The sequence below is a fragment of the Heteronotia binoei genome, chromosome 13 (assembly GCF_032191835.1).
Source record: "Heteronotia binoei isolate CCM8104 ecotype False Entrance Well chromosome 13, APGP_CSIRO_Hbin_v1, whole genome shotgun sequence".
Taxonomy (NCBI): Eukaryota; Metazoa; Chordata; class Lepidosauria; order Squamata; family Gekkonidae; genus Heteronotia; species Heteronotia binoei.
In genome coordinates, this window is record NC_083235.1 from 81,701,606 (window position 1) to 81,729,421 (window position 27,816).

General features: G+C 42.8%; 1 protein-coding gene across 1 annotated transcript in view; it reads left to right on the forward strand.

Moving 5' to 3' along the window:
• The first annotated feature begins 6,861 nt into the window (after positions 1 to 6,861).
• LOC132581415 (TBC1 domain family member 24-like) overlaps positions 6,862 to 27,816 on the forward strand; it is a 53,046-nt gene continuing 32,091 nt past the window's right edge. Inside the window, exons 1-5 of the mRNA XM_060252656.1 lie at positions 6,862 to 6,981; positions 12,416 to 13,448; positions 14,341 to 14,499; positions 18,992 to 19,055; positions 20,978 to 21,073. Of these exons, the coding sequence (XP_060108639.1) occupies positions 12,442 to 13,448; positions 14,341 to 14,499; positions 18,992 to 19,055; positions 20,978 to 21,073 (1,326 nt within the window). The 5' untranslated portion in view covers positions 6,862 to 6,981; positions 12,416 to 12,441. The remainder of the gene's footprint in view (positions 6,982 to 12,415; positions 13,449 to 14,340; positions 14,500 to 18,991; positions 19,056 to 20,977; positions 21,074 to 27,816) is intronic.

Below are 27,816 nucleotides of genomic sequence, written 5' to 3' on the forward strand. Positions count from 1 at the left end.
AATGCATTTCATAACCCAAACCACAATCTGTACAGTACAGGAAAAATGTGTGAGTATGAGGTGCCTCTGATACAACACAAGCATGTTGCAGTGTTTCCAGATTCCTTTTTATATCATCAGGCAAGCAAAGTAAAAAGAGTGAGAGAGGCAAGAAGGCACTTAAGAAATCATTAACCTATTCTGGAACAGGGCATCAGCAACTGAGATACAAGTAACAAAGAAGTGGGTAAACCGCCAGCAGTCCCAATTCCAGATGCCTGGATCAAAGGGCAGCCTTACACTTTATGCAGCCAATCTGTCTCCTGTATGTATGGTTGTCATTGTCCCTATAGGAAACATGTAAATGGCAGACACACATCCTTATTTACTTGTAAATATGCCTCAGGAAGCACTGCCCCAGTTGGGTCTGTCAAAACCTGCATGGACAGGTGCTGAAGCACATCCACTGAGACATTCACTCTGTGTGTTCCTGCTCCACCCCAAACGTAACTGTAGGAAAAATGTGAAGCAGTACTAAGTCAAGAAGGTTTGCCTTATGTTTTTCTAGTTAATGAGGGAAGAGAAAGTATACAAGGTATTACATGACATTATTTCAATCAGAATTATAAAAAAAATGTTAGACAAAGCTCAAGTTCCCCATTTGAGGGTTTAACACCACAGGATTTAGAAGCTTTGCCCTGCCCCAGGAGAGATTTATGCACTGGCGCTGCTGTCTCTTGGTGTTGCAATAGTACAGCCCACAGCATAAACAAGTCTGCAAATAAAAAGAACTGCAGGAAACGAATTCTTCCTGTGATAGTATTTTTGAAAGTACTATGCCTACATTCTCAGAGGTCATTGCCTTCCATCAAGAGCCACTTATTTCCTATTATAAACTAGGATACAGTCCACTAATCAAGTGCCAAGCATAGAATCATAGAGCGGAAGAGACATCCAGGGTCATCTAGTTCAACCCCCTGCACAATGCAGAAAAATCACAAGTACCTCCCCTGCCCTCCTTCTCACGATCTGTTTAAATTCACAGAATCAGCATTGCTGTCAGATGGCTATCTAGCCTCTGCTTAAAATCCTCTGAAGAAGGAGATTCCACCACCTCCAGAGGAAGCCTTTTCCACTGAGGAATCACTCTGTCAGAAAGTTCTTCCTAACGGTTAGCCGAAAACTCTTTTAATTTCAACCTGTTGGTTCTGGTCCAATTTTCTAGGGACAAAAGAAAACAATTCTGCACCATCCTCTATATGACAGCTCTTCAAATACTTGAAGATGGTTTTCATATCATCTCTTAGTCATCTCCTCTCCAGGCAATAAACGTAGTTTTGTATCCACTTGACTCATTATTTTGGAAATTGCATGCTTGACAGGAAGGGTCAACGGTCTGGCAAACCAACCTTGTCTTGAATTCATCTATAGATTTAGAAGACAGCCTTAAGCCCCTGTGTACCTTGCCCCTATGCAAGAATGCTGAGGGCCTCGGAATGTTCTGCCCTTTCACCTCCTTCCTGGAATACACATGTGGGGTAAAAAGCTAAGGTCTCCTTTACTTTGCATACTCCTAGTAAATGATTGTGTATAGAAGAATGTATAAAATAAAGCAACGCAACCACTGTCAGGGAGAGAGACAGACTGGACAGAATGGTGCGAGATCCTCAACCCTAAGTTGTGTGACATTCCTACAACAATAGGTCGTCAATAGGTTGCAACAACATGTCTTTACCAGAAGATGTTAATGCCTGTTTTAAAAAATTCTCATAAAGATTTACAAAATAGGTTGGGGAATTTTTCATTAAACATTTTATTCCACTTTATTGGTGTAAGATGCTATCACTTATGAATATACTGAGGGTACAGAGAATAACTTTGTTCAGAGCAAACAGTATAAAACAAAGAAAAGAGAAAGAAGTTACCAAAGTCCTTCATAGCAGCTGTCCTACATGCTAGCCTGCAGAAAGAACCATAAGTAAAACCTGGTTTGGAGCAACTTGAGATTCTGATCTACTGGAATTATGATAAAACATAAAGTATCCTGGTGAATACTTTTTTAAAAATTCTGGCTTTTGGTGACCCACCCTTTTCTTCAAGTACATTTCTGTGCTCCTGCTAGTACATTAGGAACTTGGAGCAGGTATGTGGTGATCCACAGAAAAACTGAGGCAGTACTGTGTGGTTTCCTATGTTGTAGCAGGATGCTTTCAGATAAAGTGAAAACTGCCAGACAGTGTAACACATGAGATACAGTGTTTGTTTGGCGCTTAAAATTAAAAAGGTGGCAGAACAGTTTTTAAACTAAATCTTGGGGGGAAAGCCGACAGGAGATGAAATGTCTCTGGTTCGGGAGGACTCGTCTCAAAGAGATGAAGGGTTAGTTGCTATTTTTCTACCGGGTAACGGACCAGAGTTGTCCACTGTGAAGGTGACAAACAGTATGGACTGTCTGCCAGAGTCTCGAGGCGGCAGAAAGAAGGTGGCGGGCCTAGCTTGCCTGGGAAATTATTGATGTTTGTATGCAAATGCTAGAAGTGTTCGAAGTAAAATTGGTGAATTGGAATGTTTAGTGTTGGGAGAAAACATAGACGTTGTGGGAATTTCAGAAACTTGGTGGAATGAGGAGAATCAGTGGAACACGGTGATTCCTGGATATAAGCTATATCGGAAGGATAGGGAGGGAAGGGTTGGAGGTGGGGTGGCTCTGTATGTCAGAGAGGATATACGGTCCAGTAAGACTGAGGTCAGAGAATTAGATTCACTTTTAGAAATGCTTTGGGTTGAAATAGAGGGCCCAAAAGGAAATTTAACTATGGGAGTTTGTTATCGCCCACCAAATCAAAAGAGAGAGGACTATTATAATATGATGGAAGGATTAAAGATAGTGGCTAAACGTAAAAACTGTGTCATAATAGGTGATTTTAACTACCCGCAGATTGATTGGGTCAATATGTTTTCTGGTCGAGAGAAAGAGATTGAGTTTCTTGATGCTCTCAATGACTGTGCTATGGAGCAGATGGTCTCAGAACCTACCAGGGGTGGGGCGATCCTGGATTTGGTCCTAAGTAATGCCCAAGACTTGGTGAGAGATGTAAAAGTGATTGCGCCGCTTGGGAGCAGTGTGTCAGAACTGGAGAAACTTCAATCGAGGCCCAAGACTCGTTACAAAAGTATAGGCGTTTATTGAGAACTGGAGAGCTGAAGGTACAAGATAACACTGATGCCAAGGCTTGGCATTTGTTACATTTTATGCGATCATTGTAGCAATACTAAAAGCAATAATAAAACCATCTTTCACACGGCTTGGAGACAACTGTCTCTTTCCCAGGGTTTGTTATCAGGAGGGAGGATAGCGTCCCGCTGTGAAGGCCTGTTTGGCCTGGCTTCAAAGGCCACCTGCAGATGTTGACCAGGGGTTATCTGCCATCCTTCAGTGATCACAGTTTGTTTGAAATGCATAGGAATTTGTGTTAGCGGCCTAGCGCCAGGCACATTGGGTTAGTCTCTGGTTACAGCATGGAGTCCGTTCAGCTAACAGCATACAGTAAAGTTACAAGTTCTGACACAGTGACCATAATGTTATTGATTTCACCATTTGTATAAATAGGGAGTTATCCAAAAAGACCGCCACAACCACGTTTAACTTTAAAAGGGGTAAATACACTGAGATGAGGAGGCATGTGAGGAGGAAACTGAAAGGAAAGGTACATACGGTCAAAACCCTTGGGGAAGCTTGGACACTATTTAAAACTATAATCCTAGAAGCTCAGATAAAATACATACCACAAGTTAGGAAAGGCACAAACAGGCATAAGAAAAGGCCTGCATGGTTAACAAACAAAGCGGTGGAAAACCAGTCCAAGTGAGATTAGTAAAAGGGAACACAGGATGTGGCAAATTAAATGCAAGACTGTGATCGGGCAGGCAAAAAGGGACTATGAGGAGCATAGTGCAAAAAACATAAAGACCAACAATAAAAATTTCTTCAAATATATTAGAAGTAGGAAACCAGCCAGGGAGGCAGTGGGGCCCTTGGATGACCATGGTGTAAAAGGATTACTGAAGGAGGATAGGGAAATGGCTGAGAAGCTAAATGAATTTTTTGCCTCCATCTTCACTGTGGAAGATGAGGACTTTTTGCCCGCCCCAGAACCACTAATTTTGGAAGGGGTGTTGAAAGACCTGAGTCAGATTGAGGTGACAAAAGAGGAGGTCCTACAACTGATAGACGAATTAAAAACTAATAAGTCACTGGGTCCGGATGGCATACATCCGAGAATTCTGAAAGAACTCAAAGTTGAACTTGTGGATCTTCTAACAAAAATCTGTAATCTTTCATTGAAATCTGCCTCCGTTCCTGAGGACTGGAAGGTAGCAAATGTCACCCCCATCTTTAAAAAGGGTTCCAGAGGAGATCCGGGAAATTACAGGCCAGTCAGTCTGACTTCAATACCGGGAAAGTTGGTAGAAACCATTATCAAGGACAGAATGAGTAGGCACATTGATGAACACGGGTTATTGAGAAAGACTCAGCATGGGTTCTGCAAGGGAAGATCTTGCCTCACTAACCTGTTACATTTCTTTGAGGGGGTGAACAAACATGTGGACAAAGGAGACCCGATAGATGTTGTTTACCTTGACTTCCAGAAAGCTTTTGATAAAGTTCCTCATCAAAGGCTCCTTAGAAAGCTTGAGAGTCATGGAGTAAAAGGACAGGTCCTCTTGTGGATCAAAAACTGGCTGAGTAATAGGAAGCAGAGAGTGAGTATAAATGGGCAGTCTTCGCAATGGAGGACGGTAAGCAGTGGGGTGCCGCAGGGCTCAGTACTGGGTCCCATGCTCTTTAACTTGTTCATAAATGATTTAGAGTTGGGAATGAGCAGTGAAGTGGCCAAGTTTGCGGATGACACTAAATTGTTCAGGGTGGTGAGAACCAGAGAGGATTGTGAGGAACTCCAAAGGGATCTGTTGAGGCTGGGTGAGTGGGCGTCAACGTGGCAGATGCGGTTCACTGTGGCCAAGTGCAAAGTAATGCACATTGGGGCCAAGAATCCCAGCTACAAATACAAGTTGATGGGGTGTGAACTGGCAGAGACTGACCAAGAGAGAGATCTTGGGGTCGTGGTAGATAACTCACTGAAAATGTCAAGACAGTGTGCATTTGCAATAAAAAAGGCCAACGCCATGCTGGGAATTATTAGGAAGGGAATTGAAAACAAATCAGCCAGTATCATAATCCCCCTGTATAAATCGATGGTGCGATCTCATTTGGAGTACTGTGTGCAGTTCTGGTCGCTGCACCTCAAAAAGGATATTATAGCATTGGAGAAAGTCCAGAGAAGGGCAGCTAGAATGATTAAAGGGCTGGAGCACTTTCCCTATGAAGAAGGGTTGAAACGCTTGGGACTCTTTAGCTTGGAGAAACGTCGACTGCGGGGTGACATGATAGAGGTTTACAAGATAATGCATGGGATGGAGAAAGTAGAGAAAGAGGTACTTTTCTCCCTTTCTCACAATACAAGAACTCGTGGGCATTCGATTAAATTGCTGAGCAGACAAGTTAAAACGGATAAAAGGAAGTATTTCTTCACCCAAAGGGTGATTAACATGTGGAATTCACTGCCACAGGAGGTGGTGGCAGCCACAAGTATAGCCACGTTCAAGAGGGGTTTAGATAAAAATATGGAGCAGAGGTCCATCAGTGGCTAATAGCCACAGTGTGTGTGTATATATAAATTTTTTTGCCACTGTGTGACACAGAGTGTTGGACTGGATGGGCCATTGGCCTGATCCAACATGGCTTCTCTTATGTTCTTATGTTCAAAAAATCTTTCTTTTTTAAGTATACACATTTTAAAAATTCTGTCCACTTCCACATTTTAAAAATTCTGTCCACTTCCACATTTTAAAAATTCTGTCCACTTCCTAATCTCTAAAAATTATCTGTGTTTTTAATTTGTGCATTTTTAATCCTGTTAGTTGGACTGTTATGTTATGTCCCTACAGCCTAGTGTTGCATTGTTAGTCACCTTGAGTGTGAGGAGTTGAGGTGGGATAGAAATATTTTAAATGAATAAATAGATAATAAATACTGCAAACTGGAGAGACATAAAGCACAGTTTAGATTCCCATCTCCAAGTGCAGTCAAATGAAATAGTTTCAGCACTTGCCCTGAGTTAAATAGACTTCAAATGATAGCAGTATGCTCAGTTCTGAAGTGCTTGCCTTCCTTGAACTCATCTTCTCATGATTCTTATGCACATGACCTGTTAACCATCAGAAGCTGTACAGTCCAAACTCATAGTGAGTTTATAGCAGCTTCGCCTCTTGTTTTTACACATATTAAATTGCATAGTATTGTCTGTTCAACACTCAGCATTCACTGTTCACATGGTTCTATTTCTGTCTTCAAACAGAAACAAAGAATCCAGCAGGAAGGAGTTTGAGAGCCAGCCTCTGTATTTATGTTCATCAGTTCAAGGACATGTAATTATCAGGGCAGAAATCAAGCCCCCCCCCCCCCCCCCCCATACTGGCACCTCCCTCTTCAATATACCTGTGTAATGTTTGTTTCTCTTGTGACATTGCAAGAGAGTACAGGTAAATAAAGTTTACCCTTGGAAAAATAAATGATCCTTTTAAATGAGTCCTGTTGATGTTTTGATCATTATCTGGCTTATTTACATCCCGCTCATCCAAGAGACATATGGTTAGGCCTAGGTGAGCAAGTAAGTGGAAGGAATGTTTTACTGCTGTTTACACCAAATAAATATCTCCTTTATGGCGGTACTGGCCACAAAAGAGGTTTCAAGACCAATAAATTAGACACAGGAGCAGAACTTTGGTAGGGTCATTCAGGCAAGGACAAGAAATGCTAAAGGTTGAATTATATCAGCTCTGCTGGGGGGCCCACAGCTGAACTGGGCAGAACTGTGATAAAGTAAAGAGCAAATTCTATTATGGATGATCTAAAGGAAGGCATCTGAGAAGCCACACAAGGTAAGCTATCTCCCAAGAGGCCACATCTACAGGGACAAATAACTAAAGCCTGGCATGTGAGGAGGGGGCAGAAGTGTAGTATCATTTAAGATTTTTGCTGGTTGCAATTCCTGCACATAACTGTGAGCCAAATCATCACTTGAGTGGTACATCTGGGATGCTATTGCTTGGAAGGAATGGTTACTTTGGTGGATAACTAATTATAGTGGTTTATTAGGTGATGCAATGAACAGGGGTCTGAGTTTGGCTGCTAAAGACTCAAGACCCATTCTCTTCTTGTTGTAAGGGCTGAGACTCACACATTGCTAGGTAATAGGTATGTATTTGCTGCTGTATGTGTGCACTGCAGGAAACTGCATCACACACATCACTCCCCCCTCCCACACAGTCCAGTGCTACACAGTCCAGAAGGAATATCCATTATAAAATACTGTGTATGCTTATGTTTAAGAAGTTCTGCCGAAATGTTATAGAATAAAATCTAAATAAAAAGATTATATTTGTGTGGGGAGGCATGAGTAATATCAATTAATTGATTGAAGGTCAGTGACTGGCAATTTAAACTGTCCGTCTCTCATTGGATCCTGTCAAAGGAAGAAACAGAAAACTTAAAAGTTTTATTCATGCTGGATTCTAGCCGCAAACCAGGAATGTATTATAATTTTAATGTAATGACAAGTGAGAGTTCCTCTACAGTCTACAGTTTCCTTGTATGAAGCACAATTTGGGGAGTTCCCATTTCTGCTTCTGTATCTGATGGCCCCTGTATCTATTACCATCACCTCTTTTTGAACAGAACTTCAGGTGAACGCCCTGATCACAACTGCAGCTTGTTGCTCCTGGCCTTCCAGCCAGAATGCTCCTCATTAATTTGAAAGGTGGTGTAACCATGATATTCACAACATGCATGAATTTAAAGAAAGTTTTCCTTTTTCTGTATCATGCAACTGCTTTTCTGTAGCATAATAGGGTTAGAGTGCAGTTAGAAAAAAGAGCTTTGCAGTTCTAACTTTTCCAGACAGTTTTTCCTGAATGCAGGAAAGGGCAGAACAAACAAGGGGCAAATATCGGTGTGAGTTTCTGGTCCAAATATGGAAATTTCCAAATTTGGAAAAGCAAATCCAGAAGTGCACGTGCTATAGAATGTAATGGTTTGATAAAAGTCTAGCAACTCTAATCTTTAAATACAGCATAGAAGAGGCTGTAGCCTTGGTGGCCCTGGTGAGAACAGAAAGGCAGGATATAACACTTGTAAATAATAATTACCTCTCTGAGGAATTATTTCCAGCAAATAGTACACAATTTCCTCCAGAGGGTGTACAAATTCAACTGCCAACTTGAAGAAGCTAGCTAGCTGCTGTTGTACCTTTTTAATTCTTGACTTTATTAAATGTTATTCCCTCCTACTTTTAATAAACTATGACATTAACAACAACAGTCGCTTTAATGGGTCAGGGGGAAGAGAGAGTGTTAAATGTGGTCATGTAGGAGGATGGTGGCCTTTTTACAATGCAGTGTTCAAAGGAGCCCACAAGCAGATTTCCACTAGAGTTGGCTTGGAAAGCTGTCAAATACACACAAGCACAAAGAGTACTGCAGAGCAATCTGACAGTAATTTATGATGTTCTTCTCTGACCCAATTTAGCCTCCCTAGATTTACTGAAAGAGGCTACTAGCCTGCCTAGCCTTCCAGCATGCTTTGGTTAACTTATGCTCTGAGAAGAAGATTGTTTTGTCCTTGAGTAGCTCCCATAGTGTAGAACCACATTCCGGCAATCTAGACCTTCCCCACCCTAGCCCTCTGCTTTCTTGCATTTCCAGGTATCAGTTATTTCAGTCTCTAAAAATAAAAGTCAACACCTTTTAAACCATGAAACCAAAGTGACACAAAACAGTATGCCAGCTGTCAAGTTCTGGAACTCTTCATCAGACTGGATGCTTAAAGCAGAGTTAGTGGGGAAACAGAAGTGTCAAACTATGGGCTTAAGGCTTTCTCTTGTAAGCACTCTGTGTGAAATGCTGTGCAGGTATGTAACTCTGCTGGTGTCAGGTTGTAGTAGGGTTGCCAGGTCCAGCTCAAGAAATTTCTGGGCACTTTGGGGGTGGAGTCAGGAGCAAGGTTATGATAAACACAATTGAACTCTGAAGGGAGTTCTGGCCATCACAATGAAAGGGACCGCACACCTTTTAAATGCTTTCCCTCCGTTTGGAAATAATGAAGGATAGGAGCACCTTTGGGGGGGGGGTGCTCATAGAATTAGACCTCCTGGTCCAATCTTTTGGAAACTCAAGGAGTGTTTTGAGGAGAGGCACCAGATGCTATGCTGAAAAAGTGGTACCTCTACCTCAAAAGACAGCCCCACCCAGAGCAGGGGGAGGACCTCCAAAATGGGGAATCCCCTGCCCCAAACTGGGGATTGGCAACTCTTGACCTTCTGGGAGGAAGAAATAAAAAAGGTTATTGATTAAAAGAAGCAAAAAAAAGTGTTTTGTTTTGGGTTTTTTTTTTAATTTTGAATGGAATGCTTACATTCAGGCCAAGAGTGGTTGGTCTTTTGGTCATTCTTAATAAAAGGTATGATATGACTTAAAAAAATGATTTGGACTAATGTGATTGTCTGCAACTTCTCTTGATATCTAAGTTTCAGTTCATTTAGTTTGATGTTTTTGCATGCTCCCATCTTCTAAGAATTTCCAGAGACAATGTTATAGAGCTTAGTTTCCTTTCGATAAGAAAGCACCAGTGTCTTATGGATTTGGGGTTTGGTTTTTTTAAAGTAATATTTACTCAGTTTACAAACAAGCAAGACATAGTCTAAATTCATAACAACTGAATTTTCTCCAAATTCTTTCTCTGTCCCTCCTCCTTACTAGTACGGTTACCAGGTCCAACTCAGAAAATATCTGGGGACTTTGGGGGTGGAGCCAGGAGCAAGATTGTGACAAACACAACTGAACTCCGAAGGGAGTTCTGGCGATCACATTTAAAGGGATCGTGCTCCTTTTAAATGCCTTCCCTCCACTGGAAATAATGGAAGATCGAACACCTTCTTTTGGGGCTCATAGAATTGAACTCTCTGATTTGAGGGGGAGAATGTGGGGGGGGGGGAGGCACCAGATGCTATACTGAAATTTTGGTGCCTCTACCTCAAAAACAGTCCACCCAGAGCCCCAGATATCCACAGATTGATTATTCATTTTACCCTATGGGGACCACTTTCCATAGGGTATAATGGAGAGCCCAACAGACATTCAACCCCCCACCCCACTTTCTGATAACTATGAAGCAGGAGGAGGGCCTCCAAACCAGGGGATCCCCAGCCCCCAACTGGGGATTGGCAGCCCTACTACTAGTTAGACAGTTTTACCTTCCCAGATTCCAGTACCTACTACAATTCAAGGCTGAGATCAATTTCTCTGCAATCAAGCAACATTAACAATCGCATGGAACAGAGCAAGATCATGCCTGCTGGTCTTGTCCCCAATGCCCATGCATTCCATCAAACATTTGGCTACCCTAAGCCTGGCTGCTTGCTACTATTCAGCAGCAGCCCCTCTATGATAGAAGTTAGCACTTCAGAGCAGGGCCTGCAAAAGACAGGTTCTTGCTGTGGAAGCTGACTGGGTGATTTCAGACCAGTCACAGACTTTCAGCCTAACCTACCTCACAGAGTTGTGCAAATCAAAAGGGGGAGAGGAGAATAATGTAAACTGCTTTGATCCTCAGTGCAAAGAAAGACTGTTCAGGGAAGGGAAAAGACATGGAAAGCTGGAGGTGCAGATAAAAGTAAACTGATGGTTGGCTGTGAAGGAGATAGGGTTGCCAACTCCAGGTTGGGAAATTTCTGGAAATGTGAGGGGTGGAGCCTGGAGAGCTGAGGTTTGAGAAGGGTAGGACTTGAGATAGGCACAATGCCATAGACTCCACTCTTCAAACCAGTCATTTCCTCCTAGAGAACCATTCTTGCCAATCTCCAGGTGAGGGCTGGAGATCACTCAAAATTACAACTGCTCTCCAGATGACAGACATCAGCTCCTCAGATGAAAATGGCTGCTTTGCCGGGTGGACTCTGTCATTATAACCTGCTGAGGTCTCTTCCCTCTTGCTTTGGTCCCTACTTTTCCTACGTAAAGGCTACAGAAAACAGCTGCCTTGGGACACATACTCTATGGCAGGGGTGTCAAACGTGCCACCCGAGGGTCTGATCAGGCCCCTGGAGGGCTTCTATCAAGCCCACAAGCATCTCACTATTATCTGCTTCCTTCTCTCTCTCTTGTTGCCTTCTGTATCACTACTTGCTTTGTCAGTCATCTTGTATCGCACAGGAGCTACCGAGCAAAGCCTTTATTTTTTCCATTGGTTGATCAGCACATGAAGCACCTTATGTACAAAAACTTGCAATGCCCAGCCACTTTTCCCTGGGTCAGGCTCAAAGAATTGACCATGAGATTTCTGTAATCAAGAGTAGGTTTGCAACTTACAGACACACACTTGAACATCTGAACAGCATACAGCACAGCATACAGCACAGACATTGTCTCCAGATTTTGATGTAATAATTCAGAGCAAGAAGAGTCAGTGATCAGAAACTGTTAACTATACAAAATATTGCAAGAGTACTTTTAAGCATATTTGATTTTAAGTTTTTTTAAAAAAATATTTTTGTGTTTCTGTCCTTTATAAAGTTTATATCTCTGCTACCTGGGCTTACATTTTATGACACACGCGGCCTGGCCTGACAAAGTCTCATTTATGTCAGATCTGCTCCTCACAACAAATTAGTTCGACACCCTTGCTCTATGGTATACCATAACACAAGCAGGCCAGGCCAAAAAAACCCAGATCATGCCACAAGCTCATGCTGATGCTAAATGCTTCAAGGCTGAATATGACAGGAAAAGGCAGCAACAATGCATTGCGGGGGTGGGGAGAGGAATTATGAGCTTCAGAGCATGGATGGCCATCATCATGGCCCCACCACCCACCCCCAATAATTATTCTTCTTTATCTCCATTCTGGGCCTCTTTCAGGGTTTTGAGTCACCAAAAACACAGGGACACACACACACACAAGGTGGGGTGCCAGTATCTGTTTCAGCTGCAGGGCGGGTGAGAAGACAGCAAGGGTGGGGGGGGAGCTCACCTAGACCCTCCTGCTAGAGCCTGTTGTATCCCCCCCCCCCACAACCAGCTTTATTCCTCGTTCAGAATAAACAAAGAAAAGAACACAAGTCATGCAGGTTCTTCCTGGCAGTTTGCCTAGCCACATTCTCAGAGCCAACAGTAAAACCTTGTCTGGAACTGCTCCAGATTCCAATACCCTGGAACTATAATAAAACATTCAATGGATTTGTAAGCATTATAGCAGATATTTAAAAATTGCATCTGTCAAGTAGAAAGATAAATAACTGAAAAAGGTATCTTTGTTCTACAGAAGCAGCCAATCCATCTATAATCTCTATGGAAATCTCTTCCAAGGCTAAGATGTGGGTCAATGATGCAATCTCCTGCCTAGGCACTAGTGAATTTGTAGACCACAACAAGATTCCCAAGTTGGATGAGCAGCAAGATACTCATGAACAGTTCATTGGCAAGTCTAGTAAAGAGCTAAAGAAGTTGGCAAGGGAAGGTCGTTGGGCTAGAAGTCATGCCCTAAGGGCACAGGCTTACCAGCATATTATCCAGAACATACCATGTCGGCTCATGACCCCTGATGCCTCAGTCTACAGGGATGTTGTTGTCAAACTGTGTGAAAACCAGAGGGACAGTTTTCACCCCTTGCCTGAATTCCTAGCAGGGAGCATCATGCCTGAATATTGCCTCACTATAGAAGGGGTTGCTGCTATGAAAAAAATACTCCTCTGCATTGCCAACATGTCCCCAGATATTGCCTTCTGTCCCCTGCTTCCAGCTGTGGTTGCTCTGCTGCTTCATTACAATCAAGAAGCTGAATGCTTTGAGAATACCTGCCGACTCCTCTATTGCAATGCTTCTCATACTTCCTATATAAACTGCTCCTTCCTCAGTCATAAGGCTTCATGCATGACATTTGGAGACCTAGCCAACAAGCACTGCCCAGCTGCTCACCAACTCATAGCCAGCTCAACAGCCAATATTTTTGAGGTGTATTCTGAGTGGTTGGTGTGGCTATTTGATGACCTGCCATATGATTATGTCATCCGCATATTTGACGTATATCTTCTGGAGGGGCAGAAAGTCCTTTACCGAATTGCTCTAGCCTTGCTGAAACAGTTCCAGGTCTCAGTAAGTTCTAAAGGACTGGATGTGACTGATGTCAAGGGGAGCTTGCAAGCTTTTATGTGGGACATTCATGAGCATATGACTTCAGAAAAGCTTTTAGAGAAGGCATTTGCCATTCGGCTGTTCTCTCGCAAAGAAATCTGGCTCCTTCAAATGGCTAATAGGAAGGCCCTGGTGGAGAAGGGAGTAACCACAGTGCAGCACAGGTACAGAATCTAATTACTTCCTCTTTAGATACGTTGCATTCCCTGCTTACAACAGTCTTCCAGATAAAGTTACATCAACGAATTATCTTCCATCCAATACAAATAATAAAATGGGCCTGAGTACTTAATTTCAGTTCACTGGTATCTGGAATCTGAATCCAGTTCTTTATCTGAAGCCCAAGGGTGTGTGTGTGATGTAGAAATAATTCACTCTAGTTTGGTGCAGCATCAGCTCACCTGTCATAAAAGTGAGAAATCTACACTTTGAAGAAACAACATTCTGTGGCCATAAAACAGAGGTAGTTCTGGAGTGATGGACTGTTCATGGCCACAGATTATGACTTTGATTTTGCCTGTATTTCAGCCATATCTACCACACAGATCTGTTTTTTAAATAATAAAAATAAATGGTTAATCATGTATTATGTGGGACATTCATGAGCATATGATTAGATTTTTCCAGCTGTATTTGTGCTTAGTCCAAAAGCATATATGAGGTCAAGACCACCTCATCACTTCTTACATCCTAAGAAGTGGGCTCTAGTCTACAAAAATGTATGAAAGAATAAAATTTTGTTACTATTTAAAATGCTGCAGGACTCAAGTTTAGGATTGCCCCTCTGATTATACAATTTTAAAAATTTTAGCTGATAAGCTACTTTTGATTAAGGAATTACAAGGTTATGAAGATTATTGCTTTATTTTGCATCCCATTCTCTGAAACCTACACAATAAAATGTAATTAAAGATGTTAAGATCAAGGCATATAATTTTCCAATAAATTCTGCTGCTAGAATGGTTGCAGGAAGAGTGCTCTTTATCCTAAAAATAAGCAACCGTCGAAGCTTTTGTAGTACTGAAGTCTTGACTTATCCGTTCTTCTGTTGCACAGGCAATCATTCCACCTTACTGTGAACACCCATAATTTCACTTCTGCTATTGTCACTGCTCAGGAAATGCGCATTGTGTGGTCCTGGATCCCTGAACGATTCTCTTTGTTCTCGCCTGTTCTCTTATTCTCAACTTCTAAAGATGGGTACAGCTTGAAAAGGTAAGTCAGTATCTGAAGAATGCTGTCATAGTTTCATCCAGATAAAAAACTAAATTGAATAAGGCTTTACTGGTTTACATCAACTAAAGAATTGGACCAAGATGTTGAACAGAGGATGATAAATTCTGAAGTTATTGTTAATAGAACTGGCCATATGAAGAAGCTCACAATCAGTTCAGTTTCTCATATTTATAGGTTTTTATAATCATCTTCAAACAATAGCTAGCCGTTTATCATCTCCAAACCTCTTGATAAGGGTGTACATTCTTAGCTAACTATCTTATGACTTCAAACACCAGACTTGGAACATCTTAAAATGTATAAAAACCATTAGTTCATTCTTGCTACTTTTTATCTTAACAAAGTCTTGTGATCATAGCTTTCTCATATGCATGAGTATTTTTGAACTGTATCTTCCCTTCTGTCAAGTTTGACATTCTGCTATTCTCATATGCTTCTGTACCTTAGCCTCAACACATAAATAATATTGATATGGATTAAAAAGTTACTAATCTACAAAAAGACTATATAATTGTGTCACTTCTTTGCTTTTTTGCCCCTTCCCAAGGCTACTTACTATGTTCTGGGCCTCTATACTCCCTTTAGGCATGTTTAGCTAAAAGGCCACACCAACTCTGTCTTCAGTGAGAAGGAACTTTCTTGTCAAGACCAACAACTGTTCTCCTATATTCCTTTCTCCCCACTAAACGTATGTGAGGAATGATGGGATTGATGTGGGTTATATACAACCAACTTCCTACTATCTTTATTTAGGATAATCCCTGTGTTTCCAGTAGTGTGCACATGGGCAGGCTATGGTGTACACATGGACTCAGGTTGGCTCACCAATAATTCATATTGTCTGTATGAGTGGCCAGTAACATGCTATCCTAGCCCCTTCCTTCTGAATGCTGCTAATAATCAGCCATTGATGGCAGGGTAAGGGAGAATGTGGAATCAGAACCGTAAAACATAAACATGGGATCCATGTCTTGAAAAGCCCCTACACATCTCATCCACAGTTCATGCATCTCATGCTAACACCTGGCTATTCTGCCATTGCAAAGAAATACAACTCTAGTTATGTTCTGTTGAGTTCCATTTGTGGGTGTGGGTGTAAAGTGTTGTCAAGTCACAGCCAAATTATGGCAACCCCGGTAAGGGGCTTTCAAGGCATGTGAGAAGCAGAGATGGTTTGCCATTGACTTCCTCGGCAGTCTTCCTTAATGGTCTCCCATCCAAGTACTGGTTTCACTTTACTTCTGAGATCATGCTGCTTTCTCTTCCGCAATTTCCTATATCCATTTTTACAATTAAAGAAGGAAAATTAATGGTGAGCCCCCATCCTGCTCATTCAGAAGATGCATATTAGAATCTTGCCTAAAAAGTCATTGCAATATTAATGGCCACTGGCATCTAATATTTAAGGGACTTCTACATGCAGCAAAAACACACCGTCATAATCACAGTAATGCTGTAAATTTCTACATCTGGAAATCTATGCCAAGACTCTACATGTGTTGCAGAGATTATGCTATGTCATTACCTCCTTCACTGAGCAAAAACTGTTGCTTTCCAACCAAATAGTGATTTTGGGATTTAGCCTGTTTTTGGGATTTGGAGCACATCTGCTTTACCAGTTGTTACATAAGCCTGAACAATACCAGAAAGAAATGGAGTGTTGTTATGTCTTTTATAGGTTTGCATAGGCAGCATGTTCAGTATAACGATAGTGTCCACCAAAGGCTGGCAGCAATCACTTACAGGTTGATGTTCCCTCATGCACTTTAAATCAAATCCTAAAAAAAAGAGATTTTTCTGTGAAGCAAGATAAACCAAAGTGAGGAAACACCACCTCAGTTTTGTAGAGGTCTTGTTGGCATTGCAGTGTTATTACTGTAAATGGGAGTCATCTTTTCCCTGTAATATATTTCCAACTTTCAGGAGCAATGTACTTCATTCTGAAAGTCCTCACCAAAACCCAAGCTGAAGGATGCAGAGCATCAAAAGACCTAGCCCAAGATCAGGAATCATAGAATCATATAGTTGGAAGGGACCTCTAGGGTCATCTAGTCCAATCCCCTGCACAATGCAGGAAACTCATAAACACCTCCCCCTAAATTCACAGGATCTTCATTGCTGTCAGATGACCATCTAGCCTCTGTTTAAAAACCTCCAAGGAAGGAGAACCCACCACCTCCCGAGGAAGCCTGTTCCACTGAGGAATTGCTCTAACGGTCAGGAAGTTCTTCCTAATGTTGAGCCGGAAACTCTTTTGATATAATTTCAACCCATTGGTTTTGGGCCTACCTTCCGGTGCCACAGAAAACAATTCCACACCATCCTCTAGATGACAGCCCTTCAAGTACTTGAAGATGGTGATCATATCACCTCTCAGTCGCCGCCTCTCCAGGCTAAACATGCCCAGCTCCTTCAACCTTTCCTCATAGGACTTAGTCTCCAGACCCCTCACCATCTTCGTCACCCTCCTCTGGACCTGTTTCAGCTTGTCTATATCCTTCTTAAAATGTGGTGCCCAAAACTGAACACAATACTCCAGGTGAGGTCTTACCAGAGCAGAGTAAAGCGATACCATCACATCACGTGAACTGGACATTATACTTCTGTTGATACAGCCCAAAATTGCATTTGCCTTTTTAGCCACCGCATCACACTGTTGACTTATGTTCAGCATATGATCCACTAAGACCCCTAGATCCTACTGCTAAGACAAGTCTCCCCCATCCTATAACCATACATTGGATTTTTCCTACCTAAATGCAGAACTTTACATTTATCCCTGTTAAAATTCATTTTCTTGATTTTGGCCCAGTTTTCCAGCCTGTCAAGGTCATCCTGTATCCTGTTTATGTCTTCTGTGTTTGCAACCCCTCCCAATTTAGTATCATCTGCAAATTTAATAAGCATTCCCTCTATTCCTTCATCGAAATGATTGATAAAGATGTTGAACAAAACAGGTCCCAGGACAGATTCTTGAGGCACTCCATGTTTCACTCCTCTCCAAGAGGATGAAGAACCATTCAGAAGAAGAAGAAGAAGATATTGGATTTATATCCCGCCCTCCACTCCAAAGAGTCTCAGAGTGGCTCACAATCTCCTTTACCTTCTCCCCCCACAACAGACACCCTGTGAGGTGGGGGGGGCTGGAGAGGGCTCTCACAGCAGCTGCCCTTTCAAGGACAACCTCTGCCAGAGCTATGGCTGACCCAAGGCCATTCCAGCAGGTGCAAGTGGAGGAGTGGGGAATCAAACCCGGTTCTCCCAGATAAGAGTCCGCACACTTAACCACTACACCAAACTGGCTCTCCTTCACAAGCGCTCTTTGGGTGCGATCTGTCAACCAGTTACAGATCCACCTAACGGTAACAGGATCCAAACCACATTTTACTAACTTGTCAACAAGGATAGTATGTGGAACCTTATCAAAAGCCTTACTGAAATAAAGATAAATGATGTCTACAACATTCCCCTGATCCAGCAAGGTAGTCACTTTCTCAAAAAAAGAGATCAGGTTAGTCTGACATGACTTCCTCTTGAGAAAACCATGCTGGCTCTTAGTAATCACATCCATTCTTTCTAAATGTTTCAGGACCGACTGTTTGATGATTTGTTCTAAAACTTTTCCAGGTATAGATGTCAAGCTAATGGGTCGGTAGTTACCCAGATTGTCTTTTTTCCTGTTCTTGAAGATGGGAACAACATTCGCCCGCCTCCAATCTTCCAGCACCTCTCCTGTTCTCCAAGAATTCTCAAAAATAATAGCCAGAAATTACATCCACAAGCTCTTTTAGAAGCCTTGGATGCAATTCATCTGGCTCTGAGGACTTAGTTTCATTTAAAGAAACTAGGTGTTTATGTACTACCCCTATGCTGATCTTAGGTTGGAACTTCATACCCTCTTTATATGCTCTGTTTTTGCCATGTTGAACACCGTTTCCCTCAAGATCATGAGGAAGGGGAAGAAAAATATAATGTGATCCAAGACTGAAGGAACAGATATGAAGAAAAGAAACACATGAATATAAGCATGGGCTTATGAGATGGTAATTTTACAGAAGAAGTACAAGCCGATTTTACATACATCGGAAATAGCCTCTACTGTCAGCAACATAGAGAGTGCAATAATTTTGCTTTGACTCAAAGGCTGGTATCCCAAGGAAGACTCCAAGCTTTGGAGTCAACAGTAGGGTGATTCCTCCAAGTACATTTGAGTTTAAAGGTCCCAGAGCAGAAAATCCAATTTTATTTGAATTAGAGTTAGTAGTATTAGACTGACAAAAGACAATGTGGAAAGCCTAATAGAGACCTGAGTGAACCTCATATAATAGGGGATTCGGGCTGATTTGCATCTTGCCCCACTTGCAACGTACCTCAAGTTTTTTGGTGATGTATGAAAGTCCAAATTGCTGTGCTTACACATTATACTCTACCCCAGCTCAGCTCATCACACTTCCTTCTTTGTTTCCTGCAGGCTTTATTCCTGCTGTGAAGGCTATGAGCCAACAGTGCTGCTGTTAAAAACCATGGTGGAGGAAGTAAGTGTCTTTTACGTATCCCAGGTAAATGTGGGTGGGGCATTACTTTTGAGATTCCAATATTAAAAGGTATCTGGAGGGTGCCTCATACAGATTTCCATGTATTAAGAATGAATTCTAAATCCTGAGCTCCTGGAGCTCACTCCCACAGAAAACAAACTTGCATTCATTTACTCTGATAAAAATTCAATATACTTAGAGGTATATTGGCGCAGAGTGGTAAAGCTGCAGTACTGCAGTCAGAGTCCTCTGCTCACGACCTGAGTTTGATCCCAGCGGAAGCTGGTTCAGGTAGCCAGCTCAGGCTGACTCAGCCTTCCATCCTTCCGAGGTTGGTAAAATGAGTACCCAGCTTGTAAAATGAGTACCCAGCTTGCTGGGGGGAAAGCGTAGATGACCGGGGAAGGCAATGGCAAACCACCCCGTAAAAAGTCTGCTATGAAAACATTGTGAAAGCAACATCACCCGAGTCGAAAATGACTGGTGCTTGCACCTTTACCTTTTAAAAGGAACTAACTTAGAGATATAAGAAGCTGGGGATGTTTAGCCTGGAGAGGAGGCGGCTGAAAGGTGATATGATCACCATCTTCAAGTACTTGAAGGGCTGTCATATATTATAGACGATGGTGTGGAATTGTTTTCAGTGGCTACAGAAGGTAGGATCAGAACCAATTGGTTGAAATTAAATCAAAAGACTTTCCAGCTCAATATTAGGAAGAAGTTCCTGACCGTTAGAGTGGTTCCTCAGTGGAACAGGTTTCCTCAGGAGGTTATTAAACAGAGGCTAGATGGCCATCTGATAGCAATGAAGATCCTGCGAATTTAGGGGGAGGTATTTGTGAGTTTCCTGCATTGTGCAGGGGGTTGGACTAGATGACCCTGGAAGTCCCTTCCAACTCTATGATTCTATGAATCTATGGTTTTATGAATCTGATTCTATGAATCAGAAAACTTATTTGAAGAGAAGGAAATGGTACAGGGAAAGGAGACAGGAAGACATGACTAAAAATCTTTAAAGATATGGAGAATGACAGGAGGATAGTATGCAGTACAGAGAATTCAAGGGTGTTTCCCTGTGACAACCATTTTATTCTCCATAGATAGTTAAAGGACATTACCAGTGAATCCAGTCAGAGATCCAGGGAAAAGAATTAAATTGATGTTATTATTATGAAAGCATGAGTAGATAGTGCTACTTCAGATGTTAGTCTACATCTACATATCACTGGGAAAAAACAAAAAGAACCAAATTATGTGACAGCAAACCCAAGTCAGCTACTTAGTGAGTACATCTGTAAAACACACTTTTTTTGTTTTCTAACTACTGAAAAGTTTTAAAGACATCATATATAGACAGATATTGCAGTCTATAGATTAAAAGATCTTTACATCCCAAACCTAATTTTTTGTACCAGTTTGGTGTAGTGGTTAAGTGTACGGACTCTAATCTGGAAGAACCGGGTTTGATTCCCCACTCCTCTATTTGCAGCTGCTGGAATGGCCTTGGGTTGGCCATGGCTCTCACAGAGGTTGTCCTTGAAAAGGCAGCTGCTGTGAGAACTCTCTCAGCCCCACCTACCTCACAGGGTGTCTGTTGTTGGGGGAAGAAGATAAAGGAGAATGTAAGCTGCTCTGAGACTCTGATTCAGAGTGAAGGGCAGGATATAAATCTGTGGTCTTCCTCTTCTTACCAGCATATCATGTTATCATAAAGGGGTAACATTAAACTTTGTAACATTATGTTGGTTTATCTCATGGTAAAGTGCCGCATCCCATTAGAAATGGGTTGTTAGAATCTGAGTTTTTAATAAAAAACAACTACCTTGTGTTTGTGAAAATACATTTTTGGCACTGTAGGTCTTTCTGATGTCTAATAATCATAAATTATGAAAGTTCTTGTATTCTCTCTCCCTCACATGCAGGTGTGTGGAGCATTTCTCTCCTCAGACTGGAGTGAAAGGAAAAAAAGTGGGGGAGCATCAAGCTTCTTTGGTACAGGAGAATGTTTTGTTTTCACAGTGAGTCAAAAATTACTTGCCACCATGAAGAACCATTTGCTTTTACACTTAGCCTACCAAACGTAGCTGTTTTTAAGGATGTGGATGTGGGGGAGCAGTTTCTGATTGAATTCTCTTGATCTGTAGTCAGGGCCAGCCCTAGACTATCTTGCGCCCCAGACAAGGCTAATTTCTGGTGCCCCCCCCCCACAAGCCAGTGGATCCCTATCAGCTGAAACACCCACCCCTTGCCAAAAATACACAACACCTGCATTTCTCTCTTCCAAGACTTAAAAGATTACCCCAATTTACTCATAAGTAAAGTTTCCCCAGCATCTGACTGCAATGCTTTTTTCCTCCCATTGCAAATCTGAAGCCCTCCCTGTTCTCTTTGGCCATTCAACAGCACAGCTTCCCCCTCTCCCCTGGAAAAGACCTTTTCTTCTTTTCCTTGTCTCTTGCTGGGCCTCTCTAGGAAGCAACTCGCTCACATTAACCCTTTCAATGCTGCAGGGGAATGAGAAAAGCTTCATCCTCCGGTCCTCTCCATCTTGACTCACCCACACTTTGACTCCTGCTTGCTCATTTGAGAGGAGGAAAGGTCCCCTGTGCTAGCACCAGTCGTTTCCGACTCTGGGGTGATGTTGCTTTCACAACGTTTTCACCGCAAACTTTTTGCAGGGTGGTTTGCCATTGCCTTCCTGTAATGTACTGGGAGACGAGACGTGCTGAAGGCAACATACTTTATTAGCGGGTACATCACAAGAGAGGGAAATGCGGGCTGGGTCCCACTATATATACAAACCCCCGGAACAACCTTCAGTCTAGCCAGGTCCAATCCTGGCCAGTTAAACTTCCCGCCCGGATCTTGATTGGCAGGGTAGTTTCGTGCGCTACATCGAGCGACCAGCGGACTTCCTCTGGTCACCTCTGCGCAATAACTTCTGGACCGCATTGCAAGACACAACACTTCCCCAGTCATCTACATTTCCCCCCAGTAAGCTGGGTACTCATTTTACCGACCTCGGAAGGATGGAAGGCTAAGTCAACCTCGAGGCAGCTTCCTGAAAACCCAGCTTCCACCAGGGATCGAACTCAGGTTGTGAGCAGAGCAGAGCATCGGACTGCAGTACTGCAGCTTTAACACTCTGCACCACGGGGCCCTCTTTTGCTCATTTGAGCTGGCTACAAAAGAACTCCCACAACCTTCAGCTTGTGCTGGGTAATCTCTGGCATAGGATTGGAGGGTGGTGCAGGGCTTGCCTTGCTGGCTTCAGAACTGGGGAACTGAAGGCTGGCTTGCCTTGCCAAGCAACAAGAGAGGCAAGAGACAGCAGCTGCTGCCAGTGGAGGACTGGGCAGAAAGTTGGGAGACAAGGTAAAAGTCGGGACAGGCCAGAACAGCCCGGAACGGGCATAAAACAATGTAGATTGTCACAAAATACACTGGGATGCATCACAGACACTCAGAACAATATTCTAGAACAAAAAAAGCGGAACTCACAAGTCCATATTACCCCGTTCTATGCCAAAATGCCTCTGGAACACCCTGGAACAGGCATCAAACAACCTGGGCTGCCACAAAAAACACTGGCATGCATCACAGACACTTGAGAGCAATATTCTACAATGGAAAAAGGGGAACTCACACATCCTTATTACCCCGTTGCAGGCCAAAATGGCTCCAGAACACCCCGGAACAGGCCGGAACAGGCATCAAGCAACTTGGGCTGCCACAAAAAACACTGGCATGCATCACAGACACTTCAGAACAATATTCTAAAACAGAAAAAGTGGAAGTAACACATCCTTATTACCCTGTTCCGGGCCAAAATGCCTCCAGAACACCCCGGAACAGGCATCAAACAACCTGGGCTGCCACAAAAAACACTGGCATGCATCACAGACACTTCAGAACAATATTCTAAAACAGAAAAAGTGGAAGTAACACATCCTTATTACCCCGTTCTGGGCTAAAATGGCTCTGGAACACCCCAGAACATGCCAGAACGGGCATCAAGCAACCTGGGCTGCCTCAAAAAACACTGGCATGCATCACAGACACTCCAGAACAATATTTTAGAAATGAAAAAGCAGAACTCAAATGTCCGTATTACCCCATTCCGGGCCAAAATGCCTCCAGAACACCTCAGAACAGGCTTTAAACAATGGAAGAACGTTTTGGAAATACAAATGCAAAAATGTCATTCTGTTATTTTCCTGTTTCAGGCCAAAATTACTCCAGAACACCTACAAGCTGGAATGGGCATTTAATAAGAAAGCGTAGCACCAAAAAACGTGGGATTCATTGAATGCGCTCCAGAACAACATTTTAGAAATCCAAATGCAGAAATACTGTGCCCTTATTAACCTGTTGCAAGTTAAAATACCTCTAGAAATATTGTGTATTCATTTCCTCTTTCCAGGCCACAATGTCTCTGGAATAGGCCAGAAAAGTTATTAACCAAACAATATGAACATATATGAACATATGAAGCTGCCTTATACTGATTCAGACCTTTGGTCCATCAAAGTCAGTATTGTCTTCTCAGACCGGCAGCAGCTCTCCAGGGTCTGAAGCTGAGGTTTATCACACCTATTTGCCTGGACTCTTTTTTTGGAGATGCCAGGGATTGAACCTGGGACCTTCTGCTTCCCAAGCAGATGCTCTACCACTGAGCCACCGCCCCTCCCCAATAGTTTCTGCAAGTTCCCTAGGTAGAGCTAGGAGCCACAAAGAGATAGGAGATACCTTTCTACAGATATGAGGGATGTCCTGGTTTGTGGAAAAAGCTGAAAAGTAGATTTAAAAATGGGAGTCATATGCCACTGCATAGCCAACATATAGCCAACATATAGATGCCAGCAAGGGGATTTCAAACAATTGAGAAGTAAAGATGGTTTGCCATTGCTATACTATGCCACTTTCTATCCCATCCAAAGTAGCCATCAATGTTTGGGAGGCTGAAGTTGGTTCCTTATTCGCAGATCCTTATTCATTCCTTATTCGTGAATTCAACCAAAAACACTGAAGAGAGATTGAAAGTTCTGAACCATAAAATAAGGTCTGGACCCCCATACATCAAACACTTCCTTGTTCAGGGGACTCCACCCTTCAAGAAGACAAGTGCTGCCTCATGGTCCAATGAATGGTTCTTGTGCCAGCTTCTCCAAAACAAGGTGCCCCCAGGACACCCAAAATAATGTTTGGACCACCCCAATTGACACATCCCTGTGCTCGGGACACTGTCCCCTTCAAGAAGACATGCAGTGCTGCCTGGTCCAAACAATGGTTCCGAAACCAAAAGCTTCCAATTGGGGTGCCACCTAGAAGCCTGTATTTCAAAGGAAATTTGACTAAGGAACTATTTTGACTGATTACCCTCCACACCCCAAAAAGCAATATGAACCACCACATGCCATACACCTCCACTGTCAAGCATGATATTTTAAAATAACATGTCCTTGGATTTTGAAACAAAGTTAAGTTTATTGATAATCCATGTGGCTTATTCGAGCTGAAGATTGGGACTGATACTCTGTAACACTAGAATTACAAGCTTTAAAATGGCACATCAAAGGTTCTATAAACAATTCTACATTCACATGTGAAATTCACACTCTGGATTCCTTATCTACATTGCGGCTAGCACATCCTGGGTTCAGGCCTTGCTAGGCCTGGGAACAAGTCCCAGGAGGTCTTATCTTCAAAGAGGACATTCCTGCATTTGTTAGTAAAAGTGAAAGAAGAAAGGTGGGGGTTGCTACTTTGATGTGCTTGCATTTTAACTTTGGGTTACTAACATTTCTGCAATCTAAATTCTCTAATCTAAAAATAACAATTCTAAGGTCTGACTTCTGTAATATAGAAGGAGTATACAATACTTGACATACTGCCCCCCCCCTAAGCTCTTGCTCGGGGTTTGTCTTTTGAGGAGGAGTGGGGCTCGGAGGTCAGATGCTTTCACCCACTCATCACAACTAGGGGGAAAATACTTCCAGCGCACTAAGAAGTATAATACCCCCTTTTTCTCTCTCGCATCCAATATCTCCTGCACCTCATGATGACTCTGACCCTTTACTTGAATAGGTTTGGGCTCCAGCAGGCGAGGGTGCCAACTCATAGCCCCCGGATCTCGCCGAAGAAGGCTGCAATGGAAAACAGGATGAATTTTACTAAACAGTTTTGGCAATTCTAGTTCTACAGTCGCTTTATTTATAACCTTTTTATCTTAAAGGGTCCCAGATATTTGTAAGCAAGTTTCCTGGAGGTTTGTGGCAATGGCAGGTTTTTTGTAGATAGGAACACAGTCTCTCCTACTTTAAAGTCCCATTCTGGGGCGTGCTTCTTGTCATAATGTGCTTTATAGTCCCGTTTGGCAGCATCCAGGTTTTCTTGGATTACAGTCCACCCCTTTCCTAGCGTCTCCCACCACTGCTTACAAGAGAAGGGGTTTTTGTTTCCATTGTCCTCAGGTAGCAGGGGAATGGTTTCCCTTCGTAGCCATTCACAATTTTGAACGGGGAGGCTTTGCTTGAGCTATGGAGGCTATTGTTGTATCTGTCAGATGATGGAAATTCAAAATAAGCAGGCTTCCATTGATTACAATGTTAAGGCTTCATTTTTGATAATCCAGAGGTTCTGAACAAGGATTCATTGGAACTGATGCCCTCCCTTTAGTGCATAGACATTTTAACTAAGATTACATCAAAGGCTTTTCTAAACAAAACTACATTCCCACAGTATGGTGATACATTTCACAAGTTAGGTCCTTCTTATCTCTCTGTGGTTCCCGTTCTCACAGGAATAGCTTCTAGCTGCCCCGAGGCATTTTATCTTCAAAGGATTGTTGCAAGTGTTAGTACCAAGGACAGGAACTCACAGCAGGGTTAATAACAATTTCAATTCTACTTTGATATGCAAGGTTTCTACATTGGGGTTAGTAGCAGATGTTAGAAAATGGAGTAGGTCCGGACAAGCAGCTCACAGCAGTTTAGGCTATAATATTAGCATCATATCATAAGCTTTCCAGAGTCTGACAGTATCCATATTCTGCAAACGGCAGTAGTTCCACCCAATTGGTCTGTTGATAATTCACATAGCACCGTGAATACTGTTCTAGAAGCACGTTTATGCATTCTGTCTGCCCGTCTGTCTGAGGGTAATAGGCGGAGCTCAACCCCTGTTCCATTCTTGTCAGTTTGCAGAACTCCCACCAGAAGTTGGCAACGAACTGCGGGCCGCAGTCACTAATGACCTTATTGGGGAATGAGTGGACTCTAACAGTGTGTTGGAAGAATAGGTATGCCCCTTTGCTGAGGGCAGCTTTTTGCACGGAATGAAATGCGCTTGCTTTGAAAAGGTGTCCACTACTACCAGTATTACGATTCTGCCCTGAGAAGCTGGCAGTTCCACTATAAAGTGCATAGACATTACAGACCATGGCCGCTCTGCAGTCTAAGTGGGTTGAAGGAGCCCGGGGGGTTTCCCACCTCGCTTCTTTGCCATTATACACACTGGGCAAGAAGTTACAAATTCTGAAATATCCTTCTTCATTTGAGGCCACCAGAATTGTCTATTAACCAAATGCAACATCCTTACATAACCAAAGTGGCCCGACAGTTTATTACAATGACAGTGTTGTAATACTTCCTGCCTCAGTACTTTTGGCACATATAGTTTTCCATTGTGATACCAAAAGCCCACGGTCCCTTTAATTAATCCTTCTGGTTTCCCTTCACCCTCTCGTTCTGCTTCTTCTATTAGTCTATTACCCCCCCCCCCAACATCTCGGGCATTTCTTTTTTCTTCCCTGACCGGGTAGTCACAGCTCCAGCCACCGTGCTGGGGGGAATGATGGAATCCATCACTTCCTCCCTCTGACTCTCATGCTGAGGCAACCTGGATAGAGCATCGGCTAGGAAATTCTTTGCCCCGGGAATGTGCTTCAGAGTGAAGTCGAACTTCGCAAAGAATCCCGCCCACCGAATCTGCTTTTCAGTTAATTTCCTCTGACCAGTCAGCGCTTCTAGGTTCTTATGATGGGTCCAGATCTCAAATGGCACCCTCGCCCCCTCTAGCCAGGGCCGCCATGTTTTCAATGCAAAAGTCACTGCAAATGCCTCCTTGTCCCACACCGACCAGTTGCGCTGCTCTTGTGAAAATTTTTTAGAAATGTAGGCACATGGTTGTATCCCTTCCGAGTCTCTTTGCATTAATATGGCTCCTACGGCCACATCGAAGGTGTCGCATTGGACCATGAACAGCTTAAGTTCATCAGGATTGCTTAACACTGGTTCACTTGTAAACAGCCGTTTATGTTTCTCGAAAGCTTTTTGGCAAGCGGGAGTCCATGCCAACTTCTCTCCCGGCTTTTTTGCCTCCGGTCCCTTCCCCTTAGTTTTAAGTAAGTCCGTTAGGGGCAACATCACCTGGGCAAAACCCTGAATGAAGGTTCTGTAAAAAATTGTGAACCTGAGGAAGGATTGTAGCTGTCTATGTGTCCTCAGGGGTGCCCAATCTAATACTGCCTGGATTTTGGCCGGGTCCATGGCAAGCCCCTTCCCAGAAACTCTGAACCCTAGGTAGTCAAGTTTGGTTTGATAGAACTCACACTTGGATAGTTTCGCACACAACTTGTGCTCATACAAGGTGGCGAGCACCTTCCTCACTAACGGAACTTGGGAAGCCAGATCTTTGGAATAGATAATGGTGTCATCCAGGTACACCACCACCCCTTTGTACAAGTATTCTCTCAGAACCT